The following is a 12,707-nucleotide window of genomic DNA, read 5'->3' on the forward strand; positions in this document are numbered from 1 at the left end:
GGCTGTGTCAGTGATCAAGGGCCAGAAGACAGTGGGTAAAGAGCAGAAAGAGAACAAACCGGGAGGGTCATTCAAGGGCTCCTGTTACAGATGTGGGACGCAGGGGCACATGGCCAATGACAAAGAGTGCCCAGCCCTCAAATTCACGGGCAATAAGTGCGGCAGGAGAGGTCATTTCAGGCAGTTTTGCAAAAGTGGTCAGGGATTTAGCAGACAGGGCGGAGACAGGACCAACACTGTTTGTGATGAAATAGTGGTGCGTGTGAGTGAAGAGCGGAGCTGCAGCCACATAGACACCACATGTGAAGAGATAGTCGTGCAGGTTGGAGAAGGACAAGTCTGAAGCCCGAAAGACATTATAAAAGTGAGGGGCACAGATTTGGAAGCACTGTTTGATTCGTGTTCAAGGATAACTATCATAAGTGCGAAAGAATTTTCCAGTGTGTCCAAGGGGAAGTTAATCTTGAAGAAAATGGACGTGAGGCCCGGGGGGTATGCTGGTCGCCCCATCTCTATGAAAGGTTACTTCTGGGACAAAATTGAATACAGGGACAGGACAACAGTGTCCAAGGTGTATGTGACCACTGTCGGTGATAACATCTTGGGTTGGCAGGCACAGAAAGAATTGGGGGTCTATCTCAATCCCAACAGCAATCCCCAAATCTTAATACAGGAGATACGTAAACCTGAGGAAGACTTGGTGACAGAGTTCGAGGAAGTATTCAGCGAAGAGCTTGGATGCTTGAAGAACTACTGCCACAAGATCAGATTGAAAGAAAACGCGAAACCTGTGGTGGCCAAGGTCAGGAAGCTACCCATTGCCATACAAGAAGCTGTGAAAACGTAGCTCGAGAAACTGTGCAAAGCAGGAGTCATTGAACCGGTGGAAGCGACGGAATGGTTTCCGCCAATTGTGGCCGCCCAGAAAAAGGATGGGTCGGTTTGGCTATGCATTGATCTCAGGGCTCTGAATAAAGAGGTCGTGGTCGACCGATTCCCGCTACCCAACATCACTCAGATGATGAGCATGCTAGAGGGGGCAAGAGTATTCTCCACACTAGACCTTACCTCGGCTTACTTTCAGATCAAACTACACGAGGAATCGCAAGAACTCACAGCGTTTGTGACACCCATGGGCGCGTACAAGTTCAAAAGGATGCCTTTTGGGTTAGTCTCTGCAGCAGCCGTGTTCCAGAGGCTCATGGGTAATATCCTGAAGGAGATTCCAGGTGTTGTATGCTATCAGGACGATGTGCTATTGTTTGCAAGAGACCACAGGGAACATAATGAGAGGCTGAGACGAGTACTGGCCAGGTTCAGGACGCAAGGTCTGACTGTGAGGAGAGAAAAGTGCGTATTTGGCTGCGCGGAACTGGATTTTCTAGGACACAAGGTGACGGCAGAAGGTATCCGCCCCAAAGCAGAGCTCCAGAATACCATCGTAAATCTGGTCCCCCCCTAGGAACAAAGACGAAATCAAGTCCTTCATGCGAATGCTAGAGTTCTACAGGAAATTCATACGGAACCTGGCTGGAAGAACGTATAATATCAGACTGTTGCTAAAAAAGGAGACAGCGTTCGACTGGAGTCGGGAGTGTCAGAGAGAGTTTGAGGACGTGAGAAATGTACTTGCGGAAGCACCCAGCCTAAAGTCTTTCATACCCAACCGCGCAACAATAGTCACTACCGACGCTAGTGCAAAAGGGTTGGGAGCAGTCCTCACTCAAGTAAGCAAGGACGGAGAAGAGACAATAGCTTTCGCTTCAAGATCCCTCCAGAAGTCAGAAAACAACTACTCGGTGATTGAAAAAGAAGCCTTGGCGGTATTCTGGGCGTTGGGCAAATTCAGGGATTTCCTGTGGGGCACAAAGTTTACCCTCCGCACCGACCACAAACCATTGGTGGAGGTCTTCAGCAAGAAGGGCCTAGACGCGATCTCTAGCCGGATCAGACGCTGGGTGGTCAGACTCCAGGAATACACCTTCTATGTCGAGTACGTCCCTGGAACCTGTAATCTCGCTGCCGATTGTTTGTCAAGGCTCGTGAACGAAAACAGGGCTGATGAAGCAAACAGGAAAGAAGATGATGAAACAGAAAACTATCAGATGGAAAATGTGTGCGCCATCCAGAGGGCGATAGGAGAAGAAACATGGAGAAGTGCACAAAAAGAAGACCAAGTCTTGGAAGAGGTGTGCAAAAGAGTAAAAGACGGATGGAAACTTGAAGATAAACGAGATGAGGATAGGCGGCCATTCTGGACTATCAAAGATGAACTGTCCGTGGTCGATGAATGCCTGTTCAGGGGGACGAGGCTGGTACCTCCTGCGACTGTGAGGGAGAATCTGATAGACTTGGCTCACGATGGCCACCTGGGCATCACCAAGACAAAACAGAGTGAGAGAAGACTACTGGTGGCCGGGCATGGATCTAGCAATAGAAAGAAAAGTAAGAGACTGTGTTCCGTGCAACATCAGCGAGAAGGGCCTAGACGCGATCTCTAGCAGGATCAGACGCTGGGTGGTCAGTCTCCAGGAATACACCTTCTATGTCGAGTACGTCCCTGGAACCTGTAATCTCGCTGCAGATTGTTTGTCAAGGCTCGTGAACGAAAACAGGGCTGATGAAGCAAACGGGAAAGAAGATGATGAAACAGAAAACTATCAGATGGAAAATGTGTGCGCCATCCAGAGGGCGATAGGAGAAGAAACATGGAGAAGTGCACAAAAAGAAGACCAAGTCTTGAAAGAGGTGTGCAAAAGAGTAAAAGACGGATGGAAACTTGAAGATAAACGAGATGAGGATAGGCGGCCATTCTGGACTATCAAAGATGAACTGTCCGTGGTCGATGAATGCCTGTTCAGGGGGACGAGGCTGGTACCTCCTGCGACTGTGAGGGAGAATCTGATAGACTTGGCTCACGATGGCCACCTGGGCATCACCAAGACAAAACAGAGTGAGAGAAGACTACTGGTGGCCGGGCATGGATCTCGCAATAGAAAGAAAAGTAAGAGACTGTGTTCCGTGCAACATCAGCGACAAAGTACTGAGACAACAGACACCCCCAATGGTATGCAGGCCACCACCTTCTGGACCCTGGGAAGAGTTGGCGTTGGACATCGTTGGTCCGTTAACAGGAGAAGGGCGCAAGCCGTACATTCTAGTGCTCATAGACATGTACTTCAGGTGGCCGGAAGTGAAGTTAGTGAGTGAAGTCACCACTAAGGTCGTCATTGAGTTCCTGAAAAGGTTGTTTATGAGGGAAGGACTACCCAGCAGCCTACTCACGGACAATGAAGTGCAACTGTGTTCAAAAGAAATGGAGGACTTCCTTGAGGAGAGAGGAATCACACACAAGCGGTGTGCCTTATATCACCCGGAGACCAATGGCATGGTTGAGCGTTTCAACAAGACCCTCAAGGAGAATATCCAGTTGGCAAAGGCCAGTGGCATGAACTGGAAGGAAGAAGTATGGAGGCGGATTGAAGCATACAGGTTCACCCCGCACCAAACGACAGGGGCCACCCCGTTTGAGTTGCTCCGTGCCAGAACACCCAACACCAAACTATCTCCAGGGTGGATGGGGTTGAATAAGGGATGGTCAGATCACTCCAGAGAAGCGCAAGGATTAGTGAGGCAGGAAGGAGTCATGGCGAGGAGGAAAGAAAGGTTTGACAGGCTTAACTCCACGCAGGAGGCAGAGTTTAAGGTGGGGGATGACATTAAGATCAGGACACCCACAGGCAGGGCAAGGTGGTCAGAGTACAGTAAGCCCACCAAGATCACGAAGCTGTTCAAGAATGTAGTGAAGACCCAGGAAGGGAAGATCTGGAACCTGGGAAGAGTAGTGAGGTTTCACCCACCCGGGCAGGATTCCGGTAAGGAATGTGAGGGTAATGGTGATACCAAGAGAAACAATGATCCCACTCCCGAGAGGCAGTTGCCGGGCCCCCACCCGGGTGTAAGAACTAGCCGGAGAATGACCAGACCTCCCAGGCATTTAGAACAATATGTGAGGATGTAATTGTTCTGTTGTATCTGTGATTCTTTTGTTGTAATCTTATATTTCATTCTGCAGGGAAGGGGGATGTGTAGTATCTTCCGTCTTTACCCCCCTGCGTCTCTGCAGGTAATGGAGCTGCTCGCGGTGACATCACTTAGAATGTCACCGCGACCAGCGTTCCAAGGCGAGCGCCGGCGGGCAGTGTGAGGCTGCCACCGATCGTGACCGGGCTGTGGCTGAGGTCGTTGTTCTTCGTTACTTAATTGAACCTAAATAAATACCTAGTGACATACCAGCTGGTCCTGTTTGCTTTCTTGGACGGATACCACATGGGAGCCGTTTTGAAATTCAGCACAGTTCAACACAGTAGGTCCCAACAAGCTACATATTATGACTGCTTCTTGACATCTCATAATGACAATCATATAGGAGATTATATTAACACAGTACACCTCAGCATATCCCTCCATCACTTTTCTCTCCAACCTATGCTAGCTCAGGACCTCAAACTTTAAACAAATATCTCAGAATGGGCAACCGGGCGAAGTAACCAGCTAAGTCAACTATGATCACAAAAAAAACACCTTAAAGGGATCTACAGAGCTGGTCATAATTACCAGCTTAAAGAAAGAAAACCATAACTTCCATTCCTCTCTCTGACACTTCTTCAGCCATCAGAAACGCTAACTGCTGCGTCCTAGAATGCAATAAATGCACCACAGTAGTCCTCATGCATGACATGGAAATATTTTCTACATAGGATTATAACAAATACAACACACTTCCAACCGCAGACCTTAAACATAGTAGCAGGTTACCCATGTAGGCAGGCACTTGAGTCCCCTTGCAGTACAATACAATTTTTAAAAAAGTGGCATATTCAGGCCAAGAAAATAAGAGTTGGCTCAGTAAGCAAAAAACACAGAAAGAAACAAGTGCGACGCAAAATAGGGAAATGGGTGGGAGCATATTTTTTGCATTTACTCGTCTGTGCTGGCAAGTTAACAAACTGGAAGGACAGGTGTTCTGTTCATTCAGAAAGTGAATGAGCAATAAAGACGCCTTTAAATCTTGTTTTTGTCTTGACATATTTTCAGTCAGTTCAAGGACAGAGATAAAAAAAATGCAGTTGTCTTTTTACTAAATGTTGCTTATTTGTTCCTGGAAAATGTTTTTTACTTTTCTATTATTATAGTTAGTGCTTTTTGTCAAGTAAGTTATCTGACAATTGTGAAACAGAAGGCTGTAAAATGTCAGGTTTTTTTTCTAACAACATTTTAAACAGCTTGTAAATTAATAGTACAATTATTTTAAAACATATCCGGAATTATGAAATAACTTTTTTTTGTAATTCAGACGTGTGATGCAAGCAAAGATTCACATAGGAGCAAAACAGATCAGAACACTTTACTTGATGTGCAAATGACACATTTTTGCAGAACCTCGATTTCCAGACATTGTGTACAGTATGTAGTTTTAAAACCACGTCAGTAAGAGATTTTGGGCATTTTAATGTAAAATATGCTGATTGCAAATGACAGTGTGCTGGTACTTAATGCTTTAGTTATGTATTTTATTAAAAGTGACAGTTTTTAAATATGAGCTGAGAAACATTCCTGCCCCCGGACTGATGACAACACGGTTAATGAACTGCGACAAGTGAGCGGTCATCTTTATCCTTTATGTGGCTGTTTTGTCTTACTTATGGGACAAAAGTTTAGTCTATTAAACCAAACAAGAGCTTTCGGTCCAACAGACATGTTGAACTCACATATTTGAAGGTGCTCTCATATGTGATAAAGAAGAAAATGGCATCTCAGTGACTTAAAATACTTGCACAGGATCACATCATTTGAAATCAGTTTCTGGGATAAATAGCATAATAATTCAGTGGAGTACATTATTTAAGTCACTAGACCTGCAGGTCTAGTAACGTTTCTGACATTTTGAGAGACCTGGGGAGAGTACAGACACATGAAATGCGAGTGAAACAGGAATGTCAAATGCAATTGCGGAGGGACCTTATTGCAAAAGCATGCTAGAAGACATGATCTTGGAACAATGGATAACATCTAACGTGAGTAGGAAGGTGCCTTTCCATGAATGGAAAAAAGGGAAATGTGAGTGACTGAGTGGAGGGTGGAGCTTTTTTGATCATGGGAGGTTGCTGGTGGAGACTCATACTATGTAAAACGGATACTTAATAGAATACAACAAGTTTGGAAAGGCAAGAATACATTCTTATCATGTTTCCCGGATACTTGCGTCACCAGCTGCTTCAGTCTAGCTTTCTTCTTTGCAGCCTCATCCTGGGCTCCACCGCCTCTGCTTTGAACAACTCCTGGTGGCCCGCAGCACTGGGTAAAAAACCACAACCATGCACGCAACCTCTGCATCATACTGGACTCCTCGCTCATTATGAACCGCCAGAGCTATGCTGTCTCCTCATCATGTTTCAACACACTCTGTCTGCTCCGGAAGACCTTCAGATGGATCCCACCGAATCCAAGAAGACCGTCACCCACGCCCTCATCAGCAGCAGACTCTACTGCGTAACCGCACTCTACACCAGCATCACCCAGAAACTCCTCTAAAAGCTCCAGAATGTGCAAAACACCGCATCCAGACTGGTCCTAAACATCCTCTCCCGCAGCTACATCACAAAACACCTATGTGAACTCCACTGGCTCCCAGTCGACAAAAGAATAACCTTCAAGATCCTCACCCACGCATACTAAGCCCTCCACAACGGCAGCCCAGCATACCTGAACAACCGCCTCTCGTGCCACGTACTCAACAAACCCCTCTGCTGCGCACAACTGTCACTGCCCACCCTCCCATGGATTCACAGGACCAGAACCAGAGGAAGATCCATCTCCTACCTCGCCGCCAAGACCTGGAAAACCATGCCCCTCCGCATCAGAGAATCACCATTGCTGTGCCAATTCAGGAAGGACCTCAAGTACTGGCTCTTCGAATGAACCCAGTGCCCAGACAGATCTGCAGCCCCCCCCCCCCCCACCAGCTCCCTGAGACCCTCACAGGTGAGTAGCCGCACTTTGCAAGCCCCTGATTGATTGATTGATCCAATAGTCTAATAACATAAAACCATACATGGAAGTGAGTGCGATCTATTGGGAATCACTTATCAAGCTTTTCTTTTTTTGTTTTTATCAAAGTAGTACCTCTAATTTTTGTTTAAAAAAGTTTCCTACACAGCTAATGTTAGTATTCCTAGTTGCCCATGAGTTGCATCAGGATGAAAGAGTAGGAGGTGGTCACAGCCAATGAAGAAAGCTGCCTTCTCGCCAAGTGCTTGCTACCCAAAAGAAATGTAAATGTGTGCAATTGGGTAGTCAGCATTTCTGAATAAGGTCTAAGAGTTAATTCATGTTTTAACTAATGGACTTGGGAAACTTGGTACAGCTGGGAACCTATGTGTAAATGTAGCTAGGTGGACACACATGTTAATTTTTGACAAGGAGGAAAGGGGGGGTGGGTGAAATTATAGAAGAGAAGGTATGCATAAGGCTTTAAGTGGGCCGGGCCCTACAGGTGCACCTGACCTGCAGTTCTAAACAAATAAACAGGTGCTGAGACGAGTCCCTATCGGGCTCTTCCTTTTTGCCCTCACCCTGGGTATAAACACCAATTTTCACTCAGTGGCACTACCAGCCATCACCAGCCTTTGATGTAACCCTGGAGACTCTCTTGTTATGTATGCTGCCACGAAGGAGCTAAATCAGAAGACTCGATCACTGCTAGTGATCTGAAAGTGCACACCCTGGAGATCCGCATCGGGGCCGGAGTGGCGACTGGCGGAGCGTAGGCTCTAATTTTAACAGGTCAGCAGTGATAAAACTGCTGACAAATACTATCATCTCCTAGACATTAATTGAAGCACATGAATACAAATAGTTTTACTTAACGTTTCTAATGAGTGGTATAGTTATTTCACAGTTTTATAATTACAGTATTGAAGCATTTTCAGTATTATTAACTAGCTGTTACTCATATTCTGCAGCTAACAACCATTGATAAAGTAGATAATCTGGGCTTGTTCTAAATGCAGTCCAGTTGTACTATTATAGACCTGCATACAATAACAGAAAAAGGCAGCAAAACACCAGTCAGGCTGCAGAAATGTGTAATCTTAAATGTTTGTGCTACGCCCTTTATCATATAGGTTACACCCCTTTGAGAGACCTCCCTCCCTAAGTTTTTTTCAATCCACTTAAGTCCTGGGTATATGCATGCCTGCACGTGGCAGCGTGCAAAGAAAGATGACCACAAACGTGCCTGACGTTACAGCCTGTATAGAGTGGGAGCGAGGTCATCCCATAGGCTGACCAGCAATGCTCTGGCCCTGCCCGGCGTCCATCTGCCTGAGCGCGAGCATCAGACAGTGACAGCGTGCTCTCAGCTGCTGCATGATGCAATGCCAGCTCAAGGCTGCACGCGGGGCGCGGACGCCTCCCTCCCGCCTCCCCCTGCCCCCCGGCGGCTGCTGCTTACCCAGGGGCGGCTGCTGCGGGTTGATGGTCAGTGTGAGCGCCATTCTTTGCTCCAGGAGAAGCGCTCGGCTGCGGCTGCTCTCTCGTCTTCTTGGCTCCTGCGCCGGCTTCTTCTGCCACGGGTTTCCTCCAGTGCTGCGTGCAGCCGTCTCACTTCCGAGTGCCGCGGCCACTTAGAATTAACTCCCTTCGCCGGCCCAACGTCACTTCCGCTATGAAAACGAAAGCACGAGATCCAGGCAACGGACACGTAGGAGAAGCAGCAATCTCTCCTCTAGCGTGAAGATCATATTAATATCCTCCTCCTAATCCGGCCCTTCCACCTACGGAATTGTCGCTTTCTCCTTTTTTTCTGTCTCAGTAAAAGCCACATAAATGTTAACGTTCTTATTAATTACTTACTAGTACTTTTATAATTTAGTATGTTGTAATCCATCCACTGTTTATTCTCATGTCGCATCATGTGGTACTCTTGCGACCAAAGCATTATATGGAAAAAGTTACTGAAGGAACCCACACGTTATGAATACGGAGGTAGTGGCAGAAAGGGGAGGAAGCCGCTGCTCTGTCACTATTTTTCTGCATGGTCAGCGACTAGCTGCCGCCTCCCCCCCAAACCGGCACCCAACACCCAGAAACGTGGACACGAGACGTCTTTACTTTTTGGAAGGCGGGCGCTAGTCGCCCGGCCGTATTTATTAAAGTATGAAATTAAAAAAGGTTTTTAATTGCATGATCAACAATTTATACAAAAATCAGCAGGACATTCGATACAACATTATTGTCAACAAGTTTGAGAGCCTGACCTTAACAAAACTCTAATACATGTTGTTTCCTAACCGAGTCTAAACATCCTCATCTTGATTTTTGTACATTTCTGGCCATATGGCAGGGTCACTACCGGTGTCAGGTCCTACAAGCTGCGCCTCCCCATGAGACGTGCGCATGCGCAGTGTTACCCCGGGAATTGCCCGGTCTACGCCCTGAACTCCATTTACCCACTGAAGGAGGGCCCTTACTCTGCGCCAGCCGGTGACGTCATGAGTATACGCGCGCGGGGTGGCTACCAGCCTAAGGAAAGCGTGAACTACTCCTACCCGCGCTCCTTTGCTTTGCAGCATCCATTACCTTGCCCCTGGAGTTCTAGGAGTGGCCCGCAGGCCCCTCCCCCTGGGCGGGAACCTCCATAGGATGATGCCCGCCCCCTCAGACCTCAAATATGTGCTCACCGATAATGACCTTACCGCATGCCCCATACCTAATAAATACGACGACCTATGGGAAAAAACTCTAAAGGACAGCTACACTGGCTAATAAATAACAGTATCACCGTACAGCTACAAAGGGAAAAAAGGCCTAAAGACACTTGGCATCAAGGAAAATTCACTTCACACACAGTTTGCTAAAAAGGGGAAAAAATTCCTAAACAAACGTATCAACAAAATATACCAACAGATCCATTTCTACTACCATGTAACATGTGGACAGTACCTTCCACAACTTACCATTAAACCAGACATAATGAATGCCACAAGACTTTTGTTCCAAGGGGATGGTGGGTGGGAAAACAAAGAAGCCTCGAGCGCGGGGCACACCGTACTGTGAGGGAGCGTCCAGGGACAAGGGGGTCTCCTGGGCGCTCCCCACCTCTTTATTCCCGAGGGGCCAGGCGGGGGGGGCACGCCCCCCCCGGCCCGCCCCTCCTGTAGCCCGCCCCCCCTGACCCGGACCTTCTACCTTGTATCCAGGTCAGGGAGGCCGCCGGCCAATCGGTGGTGGGTCGCGCCCTCCAGGGCCCGCCCCCACCACCGAGAGACAACAATGGGGAAAGGGGGGGCGACGGTCGCCGCGCCGCCATGCGTGCGGGGGGGCCGAGGGCCCCCCCTTTTCACATGGTCAGCGACTAGCTGCCGCCTCCCCCCCAAACCGGCACCCAACACCCAGAAACGTGGACACGAGACGTCTTTACTTTTTGGAAGGCGGGCGCTAGTCGCCCGGCCGTATTTATTAAAGTATGAAATTAAAAAAGGTTTTTAATTGCATGATCAACAATTTATACAAAAATCAGCAGGACATTCGATACAACATTATTGTCAACAAGTTTGAGAGCCTGACCTTAACAAAACTCTAATACATGTTGTTTCCTAACCGAGTCTAAACATCCTCATCTTGATTTTTGTACATTTCTGGCCATATGGCAGGGTCACTACCGGTGTCAGGTCCTACAAGCTGCGCCTCCCCATGAGACGTGCGCATGCGCAGTGTTACCCCGGGAATTGCCCGGTCTACGCCCTGAACTCCATTTACACACTGAAGGAGGGCCCTTACTCTGCGCCAGCCGGTGACGTCATGAGTATACGCGCGCGGGGTGGCTACCAGCCTAAGGAAAGCGTGAACTACTCCTACCCGCGCTCCTTTGCTTTGCAGCATCCATTACCTTGCCCCTGGAGTTCTAGGAGTGGCCCGCAGGCCCCTCCACCTGGGCGGGAACCTCCATAGGATGATGCCCGCCCCCTCAGACCTCAAATATGTGCTCACCGATAATGACCTTACCGCCACAGGCCAGCATTGTTAACCGACGATCTGGCCTCCCCCTGCCTAGACCTACCCTAGAAAGTTCTCACTTTAGCAAAACCTTCCAACCAGGCCCTGACATCATCAGACCACAGGACCCTTCCTTCCTCCGTCAAATGGACTCCCCTCACCAGGTAGAACAAATACCCCATGTTGGATCATCTGCAACGGAGGGGGGCTTGAAATAATTTGTCCCACTGTGTGTTGATCCTCTTTATCGAGTGATTCAACGCCCTGACCGAGTCCCTGGCACCACGGGATAAGTTGAGACCCTACTACTGTGCCACCCGGGTAAGTCCCGAAGACCCACCCACAGTGGAGATGAACTCATCAATGAGTATTCGCCTCCCCAGTTTTGCCAATTCAGTCCCCCCTAGGTGAAGTATCACCACTGACAGGGGGTCGGGCTGCTGAGCTAAAAGTCCCTGAAAGAAGTTCCTGAACTTACCAGGGCACCGACCCTCAAACCAACTCTTCCCTGCCCTGCGTCCAGCATGTTGCTTGTGCTGGCACATTGTAGCTCCTCCACTTCTGGTGATGAGTTCCTCCCCTGCGTGACAGGTTTGAGAAACTGCAAGAACCAGGAAAAGACCAAGCAAACCTGGGTGACAATTCCCACTTCCACCTTAGGGAATGGGTAGCACTTACACCTGCCAGAAATACTTAGGCCCTTGGTGTCCTCTTTCTTGACGTATGCTTCCCTTTTGACGTCCATCCGCTGCTGATGTTGCGGTGTGGAACACTCCTCAGATATCCGCCATGGACCCAGCCGTGACTGACGTAAGCATCCCTTGGGCTGTCCACTTGTTGCAGCAGTTGTGATGTGGAGCACTCCAGGTATCCGCCATGGACCCGGTCATACATAAATTGGAAAGATAGACACACACCATTAGTGTTTCCGGCGATAACTGCTGTACACGCGTTAGTCTTACATTACCATCAGTTGCTAAGTTTTAGATAATCTTAGTGCCATATTACTACACATTAACGCGTCGACAGTAAATGTTAAGCATAGCCTCAGTTTGTCTGTTTGCTAGTGCAGCATCTATGTCGTTAAGCATAGGATCAGCGCCACCCTAACCATGGTAGGCTGTAAAATTGGCTTCCTATTTTACAATCATTGTTACACAAGAAAGTTGTGCTGCAGGCGAGGACATCACCTCTTAATCCTGGTTTTCTACCCACGTCTTTATGCATAGGATCTATGTGTAAAACAAGACAATCTACTTAACAGTGCAGCATCACAGTCTTTAGCTAAAAGAATTAGCACAGCCCCAACTCCGCCAGGCCATAAGCTGGCCCAAGGACCTTTTCCGCTCGCCACTTTGGCTTCTGGGAAATATCATCCCAGCCAACCGGACATGATCACATGCATCCCCAGAACTATGTGATGCCGCAACTAGGCTCTTGGGCACCTTTTAGGTGTGACATCAGGGTGTGTAACATTATCAGGACCCGAGTAGTCTTTCTACAGGCTCTAGGCCCTGTCTCTATGCCATTCGTGGTTCCCCCACCATATTTTTAATATATGGCTTTGGTACCCCCCTAGAGCTCAACGTCTATGGTGCTAAATTACTGTGTGCCATATAAGTTTTCACACTGTAATTATTCGCCTCAAA

General features: G+C 48.1%; 1 protein-coding gene across 4 annotated transcripts in view; it reads right to left on the minus strand.

The window, feature by feature from the left end:
- The window catches only part of EPRS1 (glutamyl-prolyl-tRNA synthetase 1), a 961,840-nt gene that overhangs the window by 383,874 nt on the left and 565,259 nt on the right, over positions 1-12,707 (minus strand). The window contains exon 2 of one of the 4 annotated variants that reach the window (XM_078649796.1): positions 8,516-8,652. In XM_078649796.1, the coding sequence (XP_078505922.1) occupies positions 8,516-8,558 (43 nt within the window). In that variant the 5' untranslated portion in view covers positions 8,559-8,652. Of the gene's footprint in view, positions 1-8,515; positions 8,748-12,707 lie in introns of those variants that run through there. The other 3 variants (XM_078649798.1, XM_078649799.1, XM_078649797.1) reach the window with 3 other exon arrangements.

Source organism: Lissotriton helveticus, chromosome 6, assembly GCF_964261635.1.
Source record: "Lissotriton helveticus chromosome 6, aLisHel1.1, whole genome shotgun sequence".
NCBI lineage: Eukaryota > Metazoa > Chordata > Amphibia > Caudata > Salamandridae > Lissotriton > Lissotriton helveticus.